At 40.0% G+C, this 26,959-nt stretch overlaps 1 protein-coding gene across 1 annotated transcript in view; it reads left to right on the top strand.

Annotated features, from left to right (window-relative positions):
• Window positions 1-14,989, top strand: part of LOC121385838 (deleted in malignant brain tumors 1 protein-like) — a 99,966-nt gene extending 84,977 nt beyond the window's left edge. The window contains exons 14-19 of the mRNA XM_041516627.1: window positions 1,585-1,701; window positions 2,571-2,604; window positions 10,179-10,237; window positions 10,618-10,683; window positions 11,878-11,967; window positions 14,860-14,989. Coding sequence (XP_041372561.1) covers window positions 1,585-1,701; window positions 2,571-2,604; window positions 10,179-10,237; window positions 10,618-10,683; window positions 11,878-11,966 — 365 coding nt within the window. The 3' untranslated portion in view covers window position 11,967; window positions 14,860-14,989. The remainder of the gene's footprint in view (window positions 1-1,584; window positions 1,702-2,570; window positions 2,605-10,178; window positions 10,238-10,617; window positions 10,684-11,877; window positions 11,968-14,859) is intronic.
• The last annotated feature ends 11,970 nt before the right edge of the window (window positions 14,990-26,959 follow it).

Raw genomic sequence — 26,959 nt, 5'->3', positions numbered from 1 at the left:
CAACATCCCAACGTTGCCGTGGCCGGCCTTATCACCGGACATGGCACCTATCGAACACGTCTGGGATGAAATCGGATGTCGCCTGCAGGCTCGCGGACATCCTCAGAATCTCCAGGCGCTGGAGGCAGCATTGGTGCACAAATGGAACACACTCCCTCAGGCATTCTTCCAACGGCTTGTGAACTTAATGAGGAGACGTTGTAATGCCTGTTTGAATGCTCGGGGCGGTCACACACGATACTGACATTGTCAGTGGTACAGGTCGTCTTTTTCACATTTTTAAATATGGACCCCCAAATGAAACAATATCCAAAAATGAATTCAATGCAAAATGTCCAACACCAGTGGGTGCAGAATTGGAGTGGCTCTAAAATAAATGTTGAAATCCGCATTTAGTGTTGTATTTTTTATATGTTATATCCAATTTAATGAGAAACTGCGTTTCTTTTGCGTTTTAGTGTACAATTTTATAAGCCATATATAAATAATCATCAGCATAAACATAAACAAGTGGATGAGTATTTGGAGGATGGACAGATATACATGTTGCGATCTTAAATGTAATGCGTATTTTAAATATTTTCCAAGGTTACAAAGTTGTTTTCTATTCTGAACAAACAGTAATTGTATTAATTTAAAACCAGACCGTCTTAACCAGTAGTATTTGTTTACATACAATATGCGAATATGCAAATACAATGGACATATTAAAATAAAATGAAATTCATCTTCAATGTTATCCCGATTACACATACGACATGTTCTTTGTGATCGTTCAGTTCCACAATACTTTCCTTATTCTGTAAGTGATTGGTGCGATCAAACACGACATTTTGTGATAAGAGATGAATAACAAATAGGTAATGATATCCTCAGATAATATTGTAAAAAAATAGTATCTGTTAATTGCTTTAAAATATTACATTTTGGTGAATTGTTCAACAATTTCTCCATTTCTTGAACACAGTGGTCTGACAGGCGCATGTTAATTATTTTTATAAATATTACATGATTATCAACTTGCTGATTAAACCATATATCTCCAAATCTTAAAGAAAATAATAAATGTTTTCCACTGGGTAGCCAGTTAAAACATTCCTGACTTTCTAAGTTATCATCATATACAATTATTCGTTTCGTTTTTTTTGTTTTTTTTTGGTCAGTGAGAAAATTAACTGTTTTAGTGCGAGTCACGGTTCTAAAAGCCTTAGTAATACCGAAGTTAACACACCTTTTAATGGTATTACCAAACCTAAACGAAAAAGTAATAAAACATCTGAATACATTATTTTTAAAATTGATTTGGAAGAATAAACCAGTTTTAGGTTGATTGTTGGAATAAAACATTTTGGTGTATTTATTTATAATGGGGACTTTTGTAATTTAGGTACTCAAGGAACATTTGGACTAATACAAATACAGTATTTCTTGAGGTGAAACAGCTTATATTATATGTCAGAATTGCCAAATGTTTGACATCTAATAGCCGATGATTAATAAATCAATGTGCTCTAGTGCTGTCGTTAAACAAAACAAACAAAGAAACAAAAAATATCGGAATAATAAAAGAGTATTTAATTCCAGGTGTGGCTGATGAATTGAACCTTTTAGCAGTGGCAGTAGGCAGTGGATCAGGATTCATCATTTTGATTCTGCTCCTTGTTGTGACTATTTTGGTTTGTCAAAGAAGAAAAACTAAAGGTATGAAATGAATTGAAATGCACAAATAATCGAAATCGTCGTTTCATTACACACACACACACACACACACACACACACACACACACACACACACACACACGCACAGAGAGAGAGAGAGAGAGAGAGAGAGAGAGAGAGAGAGAGAGAGAGAGAGAGAGAGAGAGAGAGAGAGAGCGATAGAGAGATAGAGAGAGAGAGATTGTAGGCCCCATGCATGCGGTTGAGTTTAACAGCATCCTTTTTACGGGTGTCTGGATAGCTCAGAACGAATCGTGGTTAATCTACAATCTGCGGGCGATTCGGTACTACAGGTTCGAGTCCCAGCAACGGCATGGGACAATTTGTGAGGCCAGAAATGATTTAATTATCCCCTACGCCAGTACGTTAACATCTATGTATGTAACAGTCAACCTCGACATACATACAATATATAGATATTCATACATCAATACATACATACATACATATATATATATATATATATATATATATATATATATATATATATATATATATATATATATATATATATATATATATATATATATATATATATATATATATATATATATATGTATGTATGTATGTATGTATTGATGTATGAATATCTATATATAGATATAGAGATATAGATAGATATAGATATATATATATATATATATATATATATATATATATATATGTGTGTGTGTGTGTGTGTGTGTGTGTGTGAATGAGATGGAGAGAGAGAGAGAGGGGAGAGAGAGAGAGAGAGAGAGAGAGAGAGAGAGAGAGAGAGAGAGGGGGGGGGACAATGTGCTTGTAATAAATGTTTCAGAAACCGTTTTATTTTTATTTATTTATTTTTTTTTTTTTTTTTTTTTCCGCAGAAAAAACCAGTGAAGATATTACATATGATTCAAGGTAAACTGTAGAATTGTGAGTTTCGACCTGATCGAGAAAAATAGCGACAAACATTAACACAGACACAAAACCAAACAACAAAAACATCTCACGAATTCAGGAACTTTTAGTGTGTAATACTTAAAATAGCTCAGTTGTCGCTACTATCATTCGTCACAAAGACATCATAGGCGGGGATGGATAATGGAGGAGGGTAGGGGTACTGAAAGGTGATAAAATATGGACTTGAATATTGATTTAATACAACCAGTACTGATAGCATTCAATCTAAATTGTTTGATAACAATTATTAGTATCTATGTATTATATCTTCCGATATGGAATTATTATTATTATTATTATTGTTATTGTTGTTATTGTTATTAGTAGTATGGGGGCCTGTATGGGGTCATGACCTACTTTCCCGTGATCACGTGACCTTGGTAGGAAACAATGACCTTTGTATAGGTGGGTGCAGGTGTCTGACCTTGGTAGGAAACACTGGCCTTTGTGTAGGAAACAATGGCCTTTGTGTAGGAAACAATGGCCTTTGTGTAGGAAACAATGGCCTTTGTGTAGGTGGGTGCAGGTGTATGGTCTCGGTAGGAAAACAATGGCCTTTGTGTAGGAAACAATGGCCTTTGTATAGGGGGGTGCAGGTGTCTGACCTTGGTAGGAAACAATGGCTTTTGTGTAGAAAACAATGACACAATGGTCTTTGTGTAGGAAACAATGACACAATGTTTTTTGTATAGGAAACAATGGCCTTTGTATAGGTGGGTGCAGGTGTATGGTCTTGATAGGAAACAATGGCCTTTGTGTAGGAAATAATGGCCTTTGTATAGGTGGGTGCAGGTGTATGGCCTCGGTAGGAAACAATGGCCTTTGTGTAGGAGACAATGGCACAATGGCCTTTGTATAGGAGACAATGGCCATGGAGGAAACAATGGCCTTTGTGTAGGAGACAATGACCTTGGTGCAGGTGTGCGATTATGGTGTATTCAGTTCAATGTATTGCATATTACCAAACAAACTGGTGTCGGCAAACAAATAAAAGCAAAGAAACAACAACAATTAATAATAACAATATGTACAGGCCAAGTGTAAGTCTGACGTTGGTTTTGGCTTCATTGTATAACGTCTATTGTGTTGTTGTATTTTTGTATTCACAGTGGACATAGACGTGAATGTTTTTTCACAGTGTGTTATTCTAGACACCCAAAATAATAGCCGTTAAAATATGTCTCGTGGGGAAGGACTGTAGCTGTTTGCTGACTGTTTTATCTAAAGTGAGGCTTTCATGTCGCCAGACAATGTGCGTGTGTGATGATTTTCATTCATTTGTATTTCTTTAGCACATTGTCGACGTTTTCTTTGTTGTCGTCATTCAGCCATTCATTCATTCGCTTTATAATAGAGGAGTACTTTATCAGACCTCTTCATCAGCCCTCATACAAAGGCATTTTATTACGCCTCTCCGAGTGTTTATGAAACCAGGTGAACTGCAAAAGACATACCGACGCGTGCCCGTCTTAAGCAGCAGAATAAATCTGTTATGGTATGCACACTGACCGTCAAAGTTTGTTTGTGTTTAGCGACATCACTAGAGGATATTGATTTATGAATTATCGGTTATTGGATGAAAAACATAATTTTGACAGTTTTAGAGAGGAAACCCGCTACATTTTTTCCATGAGTAGCAAGGGATCTTTTATATACACAATCTCATACCCCTTATGGGGCCAGTATTTCATAATTAAATACAAACTTTTTGTGCGTGCGTGCGTGCGTGTGTGTGTGTGAAACACTACAGCCCATTCCTATGAAGAAAGAACGCGTGACTGCAACTCAACGCTCCAACCTAACCTATGCTCTTTTAACTACATTTTAAACATGAGTATTTCCCAAGAGTACAAGCCTTTATAGACAACCAGTGTATTATGTCTGGTATATCAAAGGCCGTGGTATGTGCTGTCCTGTACACAAAACTCTTGCTACTATAAAGTAGCAGCAGAAATATTCAATCACAAATCTAGTTATAGAGTAGAATACACAAAAAACAAACGCAATGGTTGAGAGAGAGAGAGAGAGAGAGAGAGAGAGAGAGAGAGAGAGAGAGAGAGAGAGAGAGAGAGAGAGAGAGAGCGAGAGACAGAGAGACAGAGATAGACAGAGAAATAGACAGAGAGAGAGAGAGAGAGAGAGAGAGAGAGAGAGAGAGAGAGAGAGAGAGAGAGAGAGAGGGAGAGACAGACATGTCACATGTGATTAATCCATTAGTGTAAGTCGGCGACACGCGCGCCGCCATGGGTTTAACAAGTAGTACGTGTTAACCAAAGGGAAATAGCTGCATTTTTAAACAGAAAATTTCTCTAGAGTACTAGCCTTCGTACAGGACTTTTTAATTATCAAATGGGTAAATACAGTGATCGATCTAGGATCGATCCCCATCGATGGCCAAATAGGCTATAGCTAACCAGTGTATTATGTCTGGTATATCAAAGGCAGTGGTATGTGATGTCCTGTACACACAACTCTTGCTACTATAAAGTAGCGGTAGAAATATCCAATCACAAATCTAGTCATAGAGTAAAAAACACAAAAAACAAACGCAATGGTTTGGTTTTTAAAATGTTTTTATTTCTAAAGTACAATCGCTGGTCTCTCTAGAGACAACTACACATGCAATGGACACACATTGGGTTAAATCGAGAGGCCTTAAGGGCGACATGTGAATAATATGAGTGTTCATTTCCCTTCATCTTCGTGCTCATCATCAGTATCATCATCATCGGTATCGTCATCGTCTAGTTCGTCCAAATATTCGCCAATCCATGAACGATACTGATTTAATTTAGAACGAATCTGTGGTCTGATATCTCTGTCTGGATTCACAAACTGTAGAATTTTTCTCGTGTTGGGGCCTTTGTTAAAGTAATGCATATACGTCAGAAAGCGAGAGTACGTGTCTTTAAATAACTTCCATTGCAATGTCTTCATGTTTCTTTCGATGGCATCTTGGGACATGTTTTTTTCTTCGTAGCGTTTCCTCTTGCTTTCGAAATAGTCACGATTGATGTCGAAATCACGCTCGATCATCAGACGTACGCCTTCGTTTTCCAGATCGGACGACGGCTCTTCATTTCCCTCCTCGCACGTTTTAACGTGTCGCTGCAAGTCGCTCCCGTCTTTAAAGACCAGACCACACGTATCGCAAGACTGCATCCTCTTGACCTTTTTCAGATAGGGCTCTACCTCATCTTCTTCTTCGTCGTCGTCACTTTCGTAGGCGGGTATGCCTGGTAGTTTTCTCTTGAATGCGTTTCTTTGCATGATTTGCACGTAGAGCTCTTTCTCCGACGGTGGTTGAAACTCTTCTGAGACATTCGCCGTTACGTTCGTGCTTTTATACCATTCGGACGTCTCTAAACCATTAGGTCGAAGGCGCCAATGTTCGGGCGTGGTTGGTTTCAAGTCCACCAAGAGATGTCCGTAGGGCCTGTGGGTAGCTTCCTCAAACCGTTACATGAAATGACGAGTATTTCCAGGATACATCTGCTGTGCCAAGGTTAGGACTTGCTGCTTGTCGATGGGGTTGTTGAACAGTGCCAGGTAATGACAGTTTCTTCTCTGTGTCGGGTCTTTGCTGTTACAGAGGTTCTGGTTGATGGCAATCACCGAGAGGTTTCTGTGATGACTTCCTTCCGTGAACAGATCGGTGATACGAGAGTCTTTTTCAGCTGTAGACATCAGGTCGTCCAACACGATGAGATTTCTGACTCTGGGATCCAAATAATGATCCTTTTCCAAATTCTCGGGTATGCCTTGAACAAATTTGACTCGAGCAACCATTTTGATCGCATCATAGAGAGGTTGCCATCGTTTGTAGAGCCCGATGATGCGCTGGGGAGGCGGGTGGATTTTACCATCCCTTAGCAGTTTGTACAACAAAAATGTTTTTCCACACGACGTGGGTCCCGACACGATCATGGTGAACGGATGTAACAACTTAAGGGCTGCTGCCTCTGCTGTTGCTCTGGTGTTGCTGCTGCTGCTGTTGCTGTTGCTGTTGCTGCTGCTGTTGCTGCGGCTGCTGCTGCTGCTGCTGCTGCTGCTGCTGCTGCTGCTGCTGCTGCTGCTGCTGCTGCTGCTGCTGCTGCTGGGAAGGCTTATTTTCAGATTCCAAGAGTCCATGTTTATTTCGTACGTGCCGAGTTAGGTCGTGGGTCCAAACATATTTTTTTTCGCAAATGTGACACTGATTCATGATGTTGACTGTTGAAGTGTTCGACGTGAACTGGCGATGTTGAAACTGCCATGCCTCCTTTTATAGTCTTCTCAGAAATGCTTGTGCCGTTTTTGCCCAGTCTGCTCTCGTCGTTTCTGTTCCACGCCACTCTCTTCACGTTTCCGTTTCTGCTCGGCCTTGGCTTGCTCTACCACCTGCTGCGTTGGGGAGACCATGACGACTTTGGGTGCCGGGGGCTTCTTCTGTTCCTCTTTTTCTTTCTTCCACGTAGGGTCGTAGAGTTCTAGACATCGATCTACACTGTACATGATCTGACTGTTTCCACCACGTTGAATTTCGAAGTGAGGCTGAAGTTTGCCTTCTGCTTGCAACTTGTAGAAACGGGTCAACATGTCCACGTCGGGAACGTACAACTTCTACTGGTCTGACATGTTACTTCTCTGAAGGTTCTACCTCAAATGACGATGTTACCCATTACCCTTTTATTTATACTCTCTACAATTTCGCGCATGCACACAAAGATTAAATTTTGTGTGGTACGTATGACCCATCCCCCATCCCAAAGCATAGCTCGTGCACGGCTCAGGGCCACTCCCGGGACCACACTCAGGGCCTCACACAGGGCCACACTCAGGGCCACTCAGGGCCATTCTCAGGGTCACAGGTCCACACACACACACACACACACACACACACATACGCATACACAAACACACACACACATACACATACGCACACACAAACACACATACACACACACACACACACACACACACACACACACACACACACAGGGTCACCCTTAAATTAATAACAAACAAAACGTGTTATTCACGAGTTTATTTTACAAAACGAAAAGTATCACATCCATGCAATACGTGTTTAATGTCTGAACACGTTATTCACATAGGGACATCTCGGGGACAGTCTGTAATGTTCCATCACTGGATCGTCCATTCTCTGCCATCGGTAGGCGCGTAGTCCACAGCAGTAACAGACAACGGCATCATGGTCTCCCGTGTAGAAGAAACCGGTCTTGGCGAGCTCCCTCGGTTTCTGGCGTAACTGTAAGGGCCACCACCCAAATGTCTGCATTCGTGTTAAGAATCCTCTCATTTCGGGTCGATGACAGAACAAGTAATGTCTCGAAAGGCCATCCCATTCGTCATCGGCATCGTAGGCATCATCATCGTAGGGAGCAGCATCCGTTTTATATTCTCGAGCAGAATCCGTCTGATCCATGGGTTCTTCGTTCACGATTTCGACGGGTTCACGGATATCCATGGGGTCTTCATCCACAATTTGACCGGGTTCACGTGCAGCGTCCGTTTGATCTGTGTCATTTTCTTCAGGTTTGGTAGTCACTCTTTTGATTGTGTGTCTTTCTGAACATTTACAGATCAAGACGTCGCCTTCGTCGCTGCTGCAGCTGCTAACACTGCTCGGATATCCCGATGCCATCGTCTTCGTTCCAGATAGAGTGCAACAAGATACAAAAATGTTAAAATCATCAGCAAACACGTCTGCTCTCTTCGAGTTCTCAAGCACGAATGAGCCCTTGGGAGAGAAAACACAGCCTTATATACAAGTCAGTTTAGTTGGAATCATTCTATTGATGGTACCCGTTGTGGGTGCAGAAGGAGCACTGAAGAAATCCCATCTGGTTTTGATGGTCATCTTGCATGGCGCAGGGCACACTCGAGTTCAGCTCTGGTACAAAATCAAACATGACTGTGAAACAGCCTTTCAGTTTTTCCCATTGTTGTAGAGAAAGGAATATTCCTTTCTTCGAAGGTTTCACAGATTTCGTTTCATCACACCACCACCACTGACGCAGGTCCACCCCAGTAAAGTTCTTGTCCATACTAGCAAGAACATTGGCTCCAAGGTGTTTGACCAATGTTTCATCCTTCCCTTGTTTCAAGGCTGAAATCGTTTCGTCTATCTGACTCTTACATCCACTCAGTTCAACCCACTGCTTTAGATTTAGAGCGATACCTCGTTTGGTGGGGAATGTTTTCCCCTTATCACTGTCGAATTTCCGGATATGTATCAAAAGTTCTTGCTTCCATGGTTGGGCCATAACGTATACATTTTGTCCAATTTCTAGTTGGCATCGCGATCTTTCACCCTGTTCAGGGCATTGAGTAGTACTTGATGAATGTCCCGATGCCATCTTCTTCTTTCAAAATAAAAAAAAGCAACAAAACACAAAAATGTGAATATCATCAACCTCTAAAACAAACTAGACGTAGATCTTGTCTGTGGACTTTTCGGCGAACGAATGACAATACTAACAAAAGGACCCTTTTTATACCCGAGGGAGGCACCCCCAGCTCAGTCCAATGACGCACACCTGCACCAAGACCATTGTTGCCTACACAAAGGCCCTTGTTTCCTACCGAGGCCATACACCTGCACCCACCTATACAAAGGCCATTGTTTCCTATACAAAAGCCATTGTGTCATTGTTTCCTACACAAAGACCATTGTGTCATTGTTTCCTACACAAAAGCCATTGTTTCCTACCGAGACCATACACCTGCACCCCCCCCCCCCCCCCCCATACAAAGGCCATTGTTTCCTATACAAAAGCAATTGTGTCATTGTTTCCTACACAAATACCATTGTGTCATTGTTTCCTACACAAAAGCCATTGTTTCCTACCAAGGTCACATGCTCACGGGAAAGTAGGTCATGACCCCATACAGGCCCCCATACTACTGTTATTATCGTTGTTGACGTAGTTGTTGTTATTGTTTCATTATTATTTCATAGTATGTACTTTGCCTCACACTTACCTTCAACTTATGTCACTAAAATTACAATAAAGTAATATTAAAATAATATAAAATAACTCATATTTATAATCTTACATAACATTGTGTAGGTTTTGTAGGGTTTCTCCTGTCTGTTTCTCCTATTATTATTATTATTATTATTATTATTATTATTTAGTAGTATTAGTAGTAGTAGTAGTAGTAGTAGTAGTAGTAGTAGTAGTAGTAGTAGTAATTGTAAAATGTTATAGCTTTTCTAGGGTTTCTCCTGTCAGTTTCTCATATTCTTCTTCTTATTATTATTATTATTATTATTTAGTAGTAGTAGTAGTAGTAGTAATAGTAGTAGTAGTAGTAGTAGTAGTAGTAGTAGTAGTAGTAGTAGTAGTAGTAGTAGTAGTAGTAGTAGTAGTAGTAGTAGTAGTTGTAGTTTTGCTTTGCTTTTTGCTAAGTGTTATATTGTAGATGTAAATCTTTTAAAATTAAATGTTTACTACTCATAGTTCTACGTAATAATACTTTGTATTTCACTATGTTATTTACAGCTTGTGTATACTTGATTTCAGCCAGCCAAACGCTAGGTTACAGAGAACCATGCAACATAACAACCCAACTTATGAACATGGTGAGTAGGTCTGATTTATCTCCCCTTTAATACAGCAATAACGGTTGTAGTGTGCCAAATAACATCCCATACAGGGCGCAAAGCAGCGCTTATATTTACTCGCCACCTCGCCACAAGGGCCGGAAACATTTATAGAAACTTAAAGAAAATTATCTCCTTAACCGTTTAAGGAGTTTTAGACTATTAACTACTCAGTTCCCCCCCCCCCCCCCCAACAACAACAACAACAACAACAACAACAAAAAACCTAGCTACGGTCCTGGCTACTCGCTTTATTTCCCATACAGATAACAGAACGGATGACATTGTGAGAACGCATGTAACGGAATGAGCTAGAATTTTACGAGTTCATTTGTTTAATAGTTTTATTTCCCATACAGATAGCAGCACGGATGTTATTGTGGGAACTGCGTGCGACGAGGAAGCACCATACGATACACTGACAGGTAACGAAGACCTAACACGAGGTGTGTGCAAGCAATTTGTTTATTATATTCAAAGATAATAATTACCACAATAAAATATAATACACAATATGCGTGTATTTTCTTTAGATGGGTTGCAACATCACTAAAAAGTGCCGGGTGTTCTGCAGACTAAAATAACATACATTATATAAACGAGGTCTTACTCAAAAACCACTCAAAGGCCACCATCATCCCAATTTAAAGACTGGATATCCAGGACACTTTTAAGTTTGGAGAAGGATGAATGAATGAATGAATGAATGAATGGTTATCAACACCCCAGTATGAAATATACACCGGCTATTGGGCGTTAAACTATGGTAAATGCAAAAATAAAGAAAAAAATAGGATCCCGTACGCCTATGGTTAAGGGGCGAGACGTAGCGTACTAGCCCAGTGGTAAAGCGTCCGCTTGGTGCGCGGTCCGTTTGGGATCGATCTCCGTCAGTGGACCCATTGGGCTATTTGTTGTTCCAGCCAGTGCTCCGCAACTGATATTACAAAGGCCGTGGTATGTACTATCCTGTCTGTAGGATGGTGCATATAAAAGATCCCTTGTTGCTAATCGAAAAAGAGTAGCCCATGAAGTGGCGACAGCGGGTTTCCTCTGTCAATATCTGTGTGGTCCTTAACCATATGCCCGACACCATATAACCGTAAATAAAATGTGTTGAGTGTGTCATTATATAAAATATTTACTTCCTTCCTTACCTATGGTTAAGAAAGCACTGGAATGGTGATGCAATTCTTTCATTTTGTTTTCTCCTACAGAACAGAAACCCGGCCTCGGTGGCGTCGTGGTAGGCCATCGGTCTACAGGCTGGTAGGTACTGGGTTCGGATCCCAGTCGAGGCATGGGATTTGTAATCCAGATACCGACTCCAAACCCTGAGTGAGTGCTCCGCAAGGCTCAATCGGTAGGTGTAAACCACTTGCACCGACCAGTGATCCATAACTGGTTCAACAAAGGCCATGGTTTGTGCTATCCTGCCTGTGGGAAGCGCAAATAAAAGATCCCTTGCTGCTAATCGGAAGAGTAGCCCATGTAGTGGCGACAGCGGGTTTCCTCTCAAAATATGTGTGGTCCTTAACCATATGTCTGACGCCATATAACCGTAAATAAAATGTGTTGAGTGCGTCGTTAAATAAAACATGTCTTTCTCTCTCCTACAGAACAAGGACCAGCAAGCAGATGTTCGCCAGTCGATGACAACGAGGAAGCTCCATACGATACTCTCACTGTTTACGAAAATTTAAAATAAGGTTTGTATGTTGTATTGTATCTCTAACAAATGTAGTTTAAGTGCCAAAGAATCAAACAATATTAAAGGGACATTCCTGAGTTTGCTGCTACGATTAAACTTACATATTAAATATATTTTCTTGTTTAGAATATCAGTGTCTGTATATTCAGTGTGTTTCTGGCCGTCTCAATATTTGTAAGAAGCCCAAACTGAATTTTGTCTTCAAATAATTTCATACGTACGAAAAAAATTATATTTTAGGAAATAAAATGAAATTGAACCTAGTACAAATATTAGAACGATCAGAAACACGTTTAATATACAGCCACCAATATTTTATGCAGAAAAATATATTTGATATGTAATTACAATCGTTAAAATGTCTCTGTTAGTCGATAACATCTTAAAACTTGCAGCACTCAGGAATGTCCCTTTAAAATGGAAAGTATTCCATTTAGGGGCGGATTCAACTTATTGAAATGGGCGGGATTTAGCTCAGTCGGCTGGGTGCTCGCTTGAGGTGCATGCGTCACAGGATCGAACCACCTCGGTGGATCCATTTAACTGACTGGTTTTTTTCTCGTTCCAACCAGTGCACCATAACTGATCAAAGACCGTGGTATGAGCTTTCCTGTCTGTGGGAAAGTGCCTATAGCCTCTATTAGAAACATACTTATCTGCCCTTGATTTGCATAGCGCTAAGCGGTCCCAATCAGCCACTAAAAAAACTTCCGGCGCGTTCACACTCCAGTCGCTTGCAACAAAAGTCCTTTGTTAATACTGAATTGTGGAGTTTTCATCGACTTGTTCTTTTATTTTTCGACGTTAATAAAGTTTTATATTACTATTATTGTTTGTCATATTGTGTGCAATCTCCTTCTTTTAAAAAAAAAGAAAATGTACAATATGTTTTGTGCTCAACAGAAATATTTACGAACACGTCTTTCGTATAACGATGAATATGCATCAAGGCTTGTCCGGTCAGTCTGTCTTCTCACGTGGTGTTTCGTAGATAGGTTTTCACGCGCCGTAGTCAAAAGAAAGCCCCCCCAAAATAATACAAATGTGATTAATGTTTGCTACTGTTACGGCACTGTATATCACTTTTCTTGATCAAGGTAGCAGCAACCATGGTTTTTATATATGTATGTATATATGTATGTGTGTATATATGTATGTATGTATATATGTATGTATATATATATATATATATATATATATATATATATATATATATATATATATATATATATATATATATATATATATATATATATATATATATGTGTATATATATATATATATATGTATGTATATATATATAGAGAGAGAGAGAGACACACAGAGAGAGAGAGAGGGAGATACACGCACACATATATATATATGTGCGTGTGCCCCCCCCCCCCCCCCCCTCCTTCCTATGCCACTGCCACTGGTATATGTACATAGATAAAATATTTGTCTGGTTTATGTGTTTGGTTGTGCTTTTGTACTGGTGTGTGGGCTTGTTTTTAGGCTATAGTTTATTTGGGGGCAAATTTGTTGTTTTTACTGGAGTTTTCTTGGTGGGGGGGGGGGGGTTAATTGTTGAGGTGGGGGTATTTTTAAAATATTAGGTTTTTTGTTTTGCCTGCCACTTACGCTTATAATCATGTACACAACAATGTTTTCATTTTAACATGTTGGACATCTACCTACCTTAAATAATCGGCATGCAAGACTAACATAAATATGCTTACACAAATATTTTGATGTAAACAAAACAAGTACTCTTACTATAGGTATATGGTTTTAGGTTAAATTATATATTTAGCTGTTATTACAGCAAAATATACACTTTATAATGCAATGTACGAAATATTTAGTCAAAGAGGCGCGTGTGCAGGAAATTGTGTAGAGGAGGTCTAGACTGGTTAGTGGTGTTTTTAGGGGAGGGGCCGAGTCTGCGTCCCCGGTAATACATTGAAAAAAAAACCCCACATAATACAGCACGTGGGGAAGGGGACTGTTCTGATCGGAATATTACATATAGTCCGTCCCATCCTCCTACAAAAATGTTTTGTTGTTTTTGTAAATAATTTAAGTTTGGTTTCACGTAGAAATAAAAATAAAAGTGTTTTAGAAATAACAAAACTATACTATGTTTGTGTGTAATTTAGAAAACAAGCGCCTCAGAAATAAATAACTTGTAGTAAATTCCGTAGTATATGAAAAAAAAAGTGTTCCTCGTGGTTGGATCCTGCAACAACATGATACCCTTCGAACCTTAAAATAATAAATTGTTGAACGGCTTGTACAAGTATTGTTCATCAGATTATTAGCTATAGCTTTACTTAATACACCGTCCCCTGCGCGTACTGTAACCTCACCGTGGTGCAGGGGTGTAACATTCTCTTTGAGAATGGCCAATACAGCACAAATTGAAGTTTAGAGTAAAATTCGGTGTCCGTAAAATTCTGTGATATTTGTATTTGTATTTTTGCACAGTTCTTTACACTGTTTTTGTTTAAACCTTGAATTTTTATATTGATGTTGATCATCACTTTATTTATTTGCATTACCATAGTTTGACACCCAATAGCCGATGTATTTTTCGTGCTGGGGTGTCGTTAAACATTCATTCATCAATCATTCATCAATCATTCATCAATCAATTAATACACCGTGTTTCGTTGAGGAGAGATCAGACTATTATGTGCATAACAAAAGTTGTTTCAAAAGTTCGTTTTGGTTTACCGACACCTCGCATAACAAAAGATTACTAGGTTAAAAGGAAATAATAAAGCTAAACAAACAAGCAAAATAAATAAAACAAAATACCCAATATTATTATCATCATCATCAGAATCATTGTCGACCAGAAATGTGAATATTTTCATCACCATCGATTCTGTGATTATCTTGCTTTCAGTTTTCAGACTGAGGTATATTCATGACACGCCTGCTGTACATCGATTCAGAAGACAACCGAGAGAGAGAGAGAGAGAGAGAGAGAGAGAGAGAGAGAGAGAGAGAGAGAGAGAGAGAGAGAGAGAGAGAGAGAGAGAGAGAGAGAGAGATCAACATGAATATAATGAAGAAGTTCATCAGAAACACTTAACCTGACTGTTACACCGTTACTATACTGAGAGGCATATACATTTTATTCAATTTTTTCCCTATTTGAATAAAATCCATTATATTGTTACCAGTATGCCATTTGTACGCATGCTAAATATTTATGATATGACATTTCAATAAGAATATGTTCAATATATTATTATGAATCACTGTTGTGCAACTTGTATTCAGTATCTTAGGTTATTATTCATGAAAATTACCAAATTAGTATGTGTAGACCGTTTATCTGATATCTGTTAGTTGCCTCCTGTATCATATTAATCCAGATTTTAGAGAGAATTCAGAGAAAATCCTAGCTAAATTGGCCTTCTTTTCAGACGAGTATATGACACAAATTGTCCGCCAGTTCATATGGCATACTTTTTGCAGCAAAGATCTAAATAGACTGTAATCGATTGATTAGCAACTAATATGTTAGAAAGAAGAACAATTAGGTCTACTCCAGAGATGTAATAGTTTCATGAAACTGACCATCAACAACTATTGTTAATGCAAGTACTTCTTATACTACTACTACTACTACTACTACTACTACTACTACTACTACTACTACTACTACTACTACTACTACTACTACTACTACTAATAATAATAATAATAATAATATACTACTACCACTACTACTACTATTACTAACTACTAGTACTACTACTACTACTTCTACTACTACTACTACTATTACTAACTACTAGTACTACTACTACTACTACTACTTCTACTACTACTACTACTATTACTGTTAATATTCGACTATTGCTACTACTACTATTATTGCCTCTTCGACTATTGCTAATACTACTACTATGATTATTGCTGCTACTACTACTACTACTACTACTACTACTACTACTACTACTACTACTACTACTAACAATAATAATAATAATAACAGTAATAATAATAATAATAATAATAATACCACTACTTCTACTGCTGCTACTACTACTACTACTATCACCACTAATACTACTGATGCTACTACAACTTATAATATTTTGACATGTATAGTATCAGAGAGGAAATCCGCTAAAAACTATTTTCATAAGTAGCAAGTGATCTTTTATATGCACCATCCCATAGACAGCATATCACATGCCACGGCCTTTGAAACACTAGTCGAGGAGCACTGGTTGGAGCGAGAAATAGCTTAATGGGTCCACCAACGGGCTACCGAATTTATGTAATGAAAAGCGCATACGTGTTTTCTCCGCTTACTGAACAAAGAAACTGTATTTTCAAGTACAGAAGCACAAAATGCAATCTAATTAAAATTAGCTCCACTATTACATGTGGATCTAACAGCAGCCCGTTGGAACTCGTGTCCAGTTGACCTTTCATTCGACCAATCAAAACCTTACTTGCAAAATCATGCCAGTGATTTGAAAAGAATTTGAAAACATTCGGGATTATGCCGAGGGTATACGGAATGATTCGAGTGAATTACGAAGTATGCCGGAAACTAATTGCAATATAAAATTTTATATACAATTATTTTCAAGACGAACAAAAAACCGTGATGGTATAGCCATAAAATCTCTTTATACTAGTATACAATCCAGAGTTTATTACTGCACATTTCCACAATGTTTTTAAAATAGACCAACAAGTTCGCCTATTGTATAAATAGTCTCGTCCAGTATTTTTAGAATTTGTATGCTCCCGAATAACGCTATAAAAGGCGAAGTGTAATAGGCCGATATTTAAATTGTTATTTATAGATGAAATGTCACCTGGACATGGGAGTCCACGCAATGCTGTTAGATCTACTGGCAGACCCAGTAGATGATGATGATGATAACTAGTTTAACGTGCCCATATACCACTAGGGTTTCGAACACGCCCATCCAGAGTCCGACCTCCGATAAGATCGGTGGCCTGACTCGGGATGGAGGGGTGGGGGTGAAAATGGGCAGAATTTTGAAAATAGCAATTAGTAAAAAAAGTCAATAGAATAAAAAAAAATTAAAAAAAAGGTTACAAGCCAAAAATAAAAAGAATTGACTGCTCGGCCGAATATTTACATAATTTTGAGCATTTTAGAAGGACAGTCCAAAACTAAATAAGAGAAAAAAGTAATTTCGACATACAATTTTGAACGCAGATCTAAAAGTTTAAAGTCCGATCGATATGTCCACGCGAGTGGCCTCGTTAAGGCCGTTTGGGTGCACAGCTTAAAGGGACGAGATGGGTTGCATCCCGTCAAGAAAACCCCTAGATTGACAGTCGATAGACGTTGAAGGTTTAGTGCTGTGCTGAAATACAGATCTTGAGAAGCCGGATCCGTCTGAACGAGAGAGAGTATCAGACTAGGGTATAGTCCAGTCGTCATGGGTTGGTATAGTGGTGCGGACGGGCCCGACTCCGGAGGATACGAGATGGTATCACTATAAAGCAAGGTAAAGTCTAGAAAAAGAGTAGTAGGGGCCGACCCCGCTTCCTATTTCTTCTTAGAGTGGGGCGGTCAATATTCCAGTGCTGCTAGGACAGGCTCGGACATGAAGAGACTAAACGCGAACAACCGTGGCGTTCTGCAGAATGGCCGTCATACAAGTCACGAAAAAAAACAAGTCGACAGTCAGACGGAGAAATGACGTGGAGGCAAGGAATCTCGATAAAAAAGAATCCATCCTGGTGGTGCAGACTGTCGAAACGAGAAGCGTTCCAGCGTTCAATCAGTTGCAATGGCCGCATACATCCCAGTAGTAAACTTCATTTCGCTGACAAAAACAACGAAATGAAGGACCCCCAAGTCGAGCACACGAAAGCACGTGCAGTGTGCACAAGCGAAACAAACACGTCTTACCGCGTGGAGCTCCAGACTGGGAATGGACCCAGTAGAGCTAATTTTAATTAGATTGCACAAAATGTCAAAAGAACAAAGTGTATTTTGCATGGTTGAATGTATCTCCAGCATTTATTTTTCTTCTTTTTTTTTTTTTTAGATTAGCAGTCAGCAGATTGTTGCATGTAGTTTAAACTATTGCTTGCAAAATTAGGAGGAACAAACCTCTTTTGGGGTGTTTTAAATAGCTTTAGGGATTTTTATTTGGTATTTGGATATTCATTTAATATTTATCAAAATGTAGTACTGACTATACCTTGTAGAAATAGTGATATTTTTAATGTAAAACTCAGAACTGATCTACATCCTATTTTACGTTTTTAAAATTTTAGCGCCCTTATTAGCTTCCATAGAAAAATTATTGATGTGTGACCTCACATTTTCAGTAGTATGTAAATATCAACATGCATATGCAGACGACACTTTGCCATACGTTTTGGCCATGATCTCCATAAATTAAGAAAACTACAAGGACCGAATTTACAAAGCCTGTTTATGACTAGCACGCATGTAACTACATACATTTACAATGCTTAAACACCTGTGTTTTAAGAAAAAAACAGACTTCGTAAATTCGGCCCCAAGTGTTTTAATGAACATACGAGTCAAGTGTCTTTTCTCTATTTTGGTCATGTGCAGAAACATTTATTTAAACGATAAAACTTTAAAAAAAAAAAAAAAATGGTTTTTGTTTTGTTTTTTAAAGTGGATATGATTTTATATGATATATATATATATATATATATATATATGTAATGTACGTGAAAAATATGTTATTTACGGCGGGGAATATTATGACGTCAGCTTCAGAAAGACGTATGACGTCAACCGGGAATGAGTGCTGACACTTTGGAAAGTAAATAGAAAACAGCTGTTCTTACCGGCAGGGCCGTGAATCACTTTATTAAAATGTAAGCATTGGTTTTATCAAGAAAACTATATCTTATCCAGGCGAGACCTGAGGAAATCAATTATTAGTATTTACAATTTAGGCATACAGTGGTTTTTTCCGTAGACTACGTGTTTATACTAGTCTACGAGTTACTTTATAATTCTACTGTAGAAATATATTGATCGTGATAACCAATAAATGTAATTTCATTATTAAACAGCGAGTGTGTTATTCTATTCACTCAGAATTATTGGTAAACTGTGCTGTTGGGTGGTTTGACGGGGAGAGAAACCCAAAACGCTACTTGAAGATATCTAGAACCTTCTCATACCCCCATCCCCCTAACATGTCATATATATATATAGACACACACACACACACACACACACACACACTCACACATATATATATATATATATACATACATACATACATACGTATATACATATATAGACACACACACACACACACACACACACACACACACAGTCGAACTTCGATAACTCATTAAGCGGACGACGAAATAGTTCAAGTTCCAGTTTTCGAAATTGGTATAGCTCGCCTCAGAATTGACACTGCACTCCAATTGGTTGATTTTGACATATAGTCTTCGAGAGGAAACCCGCTACATTTGTTCCATTAGTAGCATGGGATATTTTATATGCACTGTTCCATAGACAGGATAGAACATACAATGGCCTTTGATATACCAGTCGTGGTGCACTGGCTGCAGAGTCACACACTTTGCAACATGTCATAGATCTGTGCTTACATGCAGAGTTACACACCCTGCAACATGCCATAGATCCGTGCTTACATGTAGAGTCACACACCCTGTAACATGTCATAGATATGTGCTTACATGCAGAGTCACACACCCTGCAACATGTCATAGATATGTGCTTACATCAGAGTCACACACCCTGCAACATGTCATAGATCTGTGCTTACATGTAGAGTCACACACCCTGCACCATGTCATAGATCCGTGCTTACGTGCAGAGTCACACACCCTGCAATATGTCATAGATCCGTGCTTGCATGCAGAGTCACACACCCTGCACAATGCCATAGATCCGTGCTTACATGTAGAGTCACACACCCTTTATATAGCCATAGATCCGTTCTTACATATAGAGTCACACACCCTGCAACATGTCATAGATCCGTGCTTACATGCGGAGTCACACACCCTGCAACATGTCATAGATCCGTGCTTACATGCGCATCCTTCAAACATTTATGAAGTCGACTTTAAGTCTATTTTTACAGGGTATTTCACCATTTCAACGTCACAGACTCATGTTTCACTCAGTTTTAACTTTATCCAAATGTGTTACAGGTTTGTAAATTAACTAAACAGTGTTAATTTTCACGGGTTGAAACTAGGGTCTGTCCCTTTAACAGATTACATTGCAAACAAGAAAAATATTGAGTTCTTTTTAATAAATTGACTTTAGTGTTATGTTACAGAGATTAGACAAAATAATCCTCCAGAGTAAATCGTATTGGGCTTCATAGTAAATCTGCTAAGTGGACTCGTGTACTTTGTTCTCCTTGCCTAGAATGTACTTCTTACATGTTTGTTTGTTCTTGTTAGTTAAATGATTACTTTCTATTAAAGGCGCAAACACTAGTTTTAACCCGTAAAATATGGACACTAAGTTTAGTTAATTTACAAACCTGTAACTCATTTGGATAAAGTTGCAATAGAGTCAGTGAAAGAAGAGTCTGTGACGTTAAAACGGGAAATATCCTTAAAATTAGACTAGAACTCGAATCAATAACCCGCTACTTCTCAGACGCACGTGCTTTTTAAAAAATATGAAAAATGCATTTTTTAATGTTCACATATCGGTCGCGGCGCCCGCGCGACTCCTAAAACAGGCCAAAAAGGGCATTTTCGCGAGTCGTCCGGCCGAACGCTGCCTGATTTCTACGAGATCCGCTGCGATTTTTAGGGGTCGCCCGAACCCGTCGGGCGTCAAAACCTGACTCCCAAATCTGCGATTTTCCAAGCGCGATTTTAGGTCGTGGCAATCCCGTAGACATGATGCTAGGGCCCCGCCCGACGGCCTGCCGGAAACCGACCGGTGATCTGGCGGTCGTCTGAAGATTTTGACGAAAATTATTGGAAAAAAATCCGCCGAGCGCCGTGTGATTTTCACGGGCCCCTCACGACCACCCTACGATAGCCTCACGGCCCCCCCTCACGGATCCTGAGCGATTTGTACAACATCGGCCGGGCACCCCGCTGGTCCCGACTGCCCCCCATCCCCCGGCGGCTTCTAAACGACCCCCACGCGGGCCCCGACTGCCTCCCCAAGATTTTGGCCCTGGATTATATATACTAGTAGTTCCTGGATTTGGCATTTCATTCAACGTCTCTCTCAGTGCTGTAACCGTCTTTTTAGAGCCAGTACTGAACCAAGTCATCGCTGTTTTTTGACAGTATGGCGCAACGACAACTCATCCCCCCCCCCCCCCCTCCCGAAACGGCTCCGCCAGGACGCCTACCGATCTGCTCTTTGATCAGCCGGCACCCGCCAGATTATCTGTCTCCACTGTGATCCAATGTTCAAAGGGCACCGCCCGGGCCCCGTCTAATATGTGAGGGCACCCCCCACCCCACCCCCCTCACCCCCCACCCCCTGCGTACGGGCCTGCACACGTCGCAGACATGAGATTCGCCCGATTCATCCACGGGCTCTAAATCCTCCGGCGACTCCTGCGATTAGAAAAATCGTGCGGACGCCGGCTGATATGTGAGGGTCGCTTTAATAGTGGTGTTTAACATGTAGGGTCTGTCCCTTTAACATACACGATGTGTGTTGACTTTTGCATTATTGTTTGTGTTTTAGTTCCGCATTTTACTCTTGATAGCGTTACACATGTCGCAGTTTTTACATTAATATCTTACTCGCGTTAATTTTATAATTTACAGTATGTATCATTCCTTACGTTTCTCAGAATGCTGATTTCAAATAAGATGCCAAAAATTCGACATGAAGATTGGGATATCAAAATTTGCTGATAAAGTGACCTATAATTAACGAATTTATTTATAGAATCACATTAATATTGACCAATATTATGTTGTATCCATGTACCGGCCTCGGTGGCGTCGTGGCAAGCCATCGGTCTACAGGCTGGTAGGTACTTGGTTCGGATTCCAGTCGAGGCATGGGATTTTTAATCGAGATACCGACTCCAAAACCTGAGTGAGTGCTCCGCAAGGCTCAATGGGTAGGTGTAAACCACTTGCACCGACCAGTGATCCATAACTGGTTCAACAAAGGCCATGGTTTGTGCTATCCTACCTGTGGGAAGCGCAAATAAAAGATCCCTTGCTGCCTGTCGTAAAAAGAGTAGCTTATGTGGCGACAGCGGGTTTCCTCTAAAAACAGTGTCAGAATGACCATATGTTTGACGTCCAATAGCCGATGATAAGATAAAAAATCAATGTGCTCTAGCGGCGTCGTTAAATAAAACAAACTTTACTTTTTTGTATCCATGCATGAACCTTGATGTACAGACTGGTTGACGTTCTCCTTGTTTCTGCTCTACATTTGTTTGTTATACAGTAAAGTGATAATGAAAAAGATAAAGTTTGTTTCATTTAGCACATTGAATTATCAGTCATCGTCTAGTGGTTGTTAGATATGTTTTAATTTTTGACATATACCGGTAGTCTTAGATATGCACCACCCGACAGATAGAATAGCACATACCATGGCCTTTGGTATGCCAGTCATGGTGCACTGGCTAGAGCGCAAAATTGCCCAATGAGCCCACTGACGTAGACCGACCAGGCGAGCGCTTTACCATTGGGTTACGTCCTACTCTATTGATGATGAAACAAAAAAGGAAAACATGAGACAGTTACCGGCCTCGGTGACACAGTGGTTAAGCCATCGGCCTACAGGCTGGTAAGTACAGGGTTCGCAGCCCGGTACCGGATCCAACCCAGAGCGAGTTCTCAAGGGCTCATTGGGTAGGTGTAAGGCTACTACACCCTCTTCTCTCTCACTAACCACTAACCAACTAAGAACTAACCCACTGTCCTGGACAGACACCCCAGATAGTTGAGGTGTGTGTCCAGGACAGCGTGATTGAACCTTAATTGGATATAAGTACGAAAATAAGTTGAAATGAAATGAGACAGTTTTGACTGGAATGACATAAGAATGTACATTCAAAGTAACTACCAAACTACCAAAAAATTTGGCTATTCTTACGAAACTGGCAAGAATGATATATTTATCCAAAAAAACTAAGAAAGTAAAGCAAGCTGTAATTGCAGATAGTGAATGGATAAATCCCTTTATTAATCCAAGGATTTTGGTTAGAAGATGAAGAAAGGCTCTGAAGACAAATATAATCAAACAGAAAAATTGTATAACATTTAATAATAGCCTATGATAAAAGAAGAAAAAACGAATGCTGAAGAATTATTTTGGTTTACCATTGGGCTATTTCACGCTCCAGCCAGTGCACCACGACTGGCACATCAAAGGCCGTGGTATGTACTACCCTGTCTGTGGGATGATGCATATAAAAGATATGTTTCACGCCATATAACCGTACATAAAATGTGTTAAGTGCGTCGTTAAATAAAACATTTCTTTCTTTCTTTCTTTCATCTTGCAATACGTAATGTAGAACACCGGTATGAAGTTCTTGGGTGAAAAGAACGAAATGTGAGAAGGAACTAAAAGAATCAGTCTGGAATAAACAGAAGATCAAACAGATGAGACTTACATGTATAAGCACCAAATCATAATTAGAAGGACCTAGTGACTTAGATCCGGACTTATATAATATAATATATATCATAAATAGAAGGAACTGGTGACTTAGATCTAAACTTAGATAGTATAATATATATCACAAATAGAAGGACCTAGTGACTTAGATCCAGACTTAGATAGTATAATATATATCATAAATAGAAGGACCTGATGACTTAGATACAGATTTATATAGTATAATATATACTCTTCAAAAAAAGAAACGCAAAAGGGTACAAATGGGTTATAACTCCGATTTTATGTTTCCTACCGGTTCATGCTTTGTGAATATAAGGTCATTGCATGTCCCAAACACATTCACACGGTTACATTCGATAAAACGCAGCTACTGTAAAATAAAGTTTCAAAATGTGAATATTCGCAAAAACGCAGCCACGTGCAAACCATGTCACCACTGCACGTGCGTTGTCTGCACGTGCAACATGAACACCGACATTATAAAAGTGCAGGGTGTTCGCTTGCCTGGCCTCTGTATCTGGCCGACAGTTGAAAATCCAGGACATGCCACGTCTCAGTGAACCGCAGAGAAACAATGCCATCGGCCGACTAGACGCAGGCGAATCCAGAACGGCCGTTGCCAAGGCATTCCATGTGTCCCCAAGCACCATCTCCAGACTGTGGGACCGTTACCAGCAACATGGATCAACACGTGACCTCCCTAGATCCGGTCGACCACGGGTCACTACCCCCGGTCAGGACCGCTACATCGGGTACGCCACCTTCGGGAACGATTGACTACTGCCACCTCCACAGCCGCAGCAATACCAGGTTTGCGCAGGATATCCGACCAGACCGTACGGAACCGCCTACGTGAGGTAGGAATTCGTGCCAGACGTCCAGTTCGAGGTGTCATCTTAACACCACAACACCGTCGACTCCGACTGCAGTGGTGCCAGATTCATCGACAATGGCCTCAGATGCGATGGAGACAGGTGTGGTTCAGTGACGAGTCCCGATTTCTGCTCCGACGTCATGATGGAAGATGTCGCGTGTATAGGCGTCGTGGTGAACGTTATGCGGCAAACTGCGTGCAGGAAGTGGACAGATTCGGCGGGGGTAGTGTCATGGTGTGGGCAGCCATCTCACACACTGGCAGAACTGACCTGGTCCACGTGCAGGGCAACCTGAATGCACAGGGCTACATTGACCAGATCCTCCGGCCACACATCGTTCCAGTTATGGCCAACGCCAACGCAGTGTTCCAACATGACAACGCCAGGCCTCACACAGCACGTCTCACAACGGCTTTCCTACAGAACAACAACATTAATGTCCTTCCTTGGCCATCGATATCACCGGATTTGAACCCAATTGAGCATCTATGGGACCGACGCCTCCGACAGCGACAACCACAGCCCCAGACCCTGCCCGAGCTGGCAGCAGCCTTGCAGGCCGAGTGGGCCACCATCCCCCGGGACGTCATCCGTACTCTGGTTGCTTCAATGGGCAGGCGGTGCCAGGCAGTTGTCAACACACGCGGAGGCCACACCCGGTATTGACTCCAGATGACCTTGACCTTGGTGGTGTGTCCTATCACTTACTCACAATGGACTAGAGTGAATTGTGAACAATCCTCCAACATTTGGTAATTATCGGACTCACCATTCAATAATTAAATCAATTCTCCAAATGTTACGACAATGTGGTATTGCGTTTCTTCTTTTGAAGAGTATATATCATAAATAGAAGGACCTAGTGACTTCGATCCAGACTTATATAGTATAGTATATAATATAATAAAAATAGAGTTACAGTATTTTTCTCTAAAAAAATCCAAAGAAAAACATCTTTATTATTAGGCCTATTGATAGGGTACGTTTGAGCACAAACGACCACTCACGATACCCAAGTGATAATTTTCTTTTCTTTGGGACTACGCAATTGGTCAGTTCTGTGATTTTAGATGGTAAAGTCTACTTAATAAAGGGTTTTACAGAATTATTTACAGTAATAAAGCAGGACGGCTTACAATGCCCATTACGATTTGAGGGGTGTCCGGCTCCTCCGTCCAGGGCCCCGTTCCACAAAGCGATCTTAGCGCTAAGATTACCGTAGGCGCATAGCTACCCTATGCACTTAAGTTGATCTTAGGACTAAAAAACAAACAAACAAAATCAAAATACATTAGTTTCAATGAGAACGTCTTGACACCCATCAACCGATCTCTATTTTTGTGCTGGGGTATCGTTAAACAGCCATTCATTCAATGAAGGCGTCTAGGCTGGATGTGGGCAATGCGTGCGTCTGAAAACGCACCCGGGCAGCCGCAATGAAATTATCGTACTGTCAACGTAGCTATGTGAAGGAGTGAATAAGTATATAACTAGTAATATATAGCGTGCTATGTTTAGTCCTCATATTATAGCATAGCATAGCATAGCATAGATATAACATATCACATCACATCATATAATATCATCTCATATATCATATAGCATGGCATATCATATCATATCATATGTCATGTCATGTCATGTCATGTCATGTCATATCACATATACTATCATATATCATATCAAAGGAAAGGAAAGGAAATATTTAACGGCGCACTCAACGCATTTTATTTACGGTTATATGGCGTCAGACATATGGTTAAGGACCACATAGATATTGAGAGAGGGAACCCGCTGTCGCCACTTCATGGGCTACTCTTTTCGATTAGCAGCAAGGGGGACCATCCTACAGACAGGATAACACATACCACGGCCTTTGTTAAACCAGTTGTGGTGCACTGGCTGGTACGAGAAATAGCTCAATGGGCCCACCGACGGGAATCGAAATCCTATATCGATCTCGCATCGGGCGAGCGATGTACCACTGAACTACGTCCCGCCCCCATATCATATCATATCATAGCATGACATATAGCATTGCATAGCATAGCATAACATATAGTATTACATAGCATATCATAACATATAACATTGCATATCATAGCATAACATATAGCATTGCATAGAATAGCATAACATATATCATTGCATAGCATAGCATAGCATAGCATAGCATATAGCATTCCATAGCATAGCATAACATATAACATTGCATAGCATAGCATAGCATAACATATAGCATTGCATAGCATAGCATAACATATAACATTGCATAGCATAGCATGTCACATCATATCATTTCAACCCAGCTAGCAAACAAACATAAAATATACTCTTTAAAAAAAGTAGGGGAACCTGAACTATTAATGTTAATATCACCTATAAGACCAAAAGAAGTGAAACATTAACTTAGACGAAGTCTCTGGAGCCGCCTGTTAAGGGTATTTTAACAACGCAAAATTAAAAGATTCATACAATAAAATTAACTTTAGTGGAATGTTTTTTACTTTTAA

Source organism: Gigantopelta aegis, chromosome 12 (genome assembly GCF_016097555.1).
Source record: "Gigantopelta aegis isolate Gae_Host chromosome 12, Gae_host_genome, whole genome shotgun sequence".
NCBI classification, from domain to species: Eukaryota; Metazoa; Mollusca; class Gastropoda; order Neomphalida; family Peltospiridae; genus Gigantopelta; species Gigantopelta aegis.
This window is presented reverse-complemented; position numbering and strand designations above follow the sequence as displayed.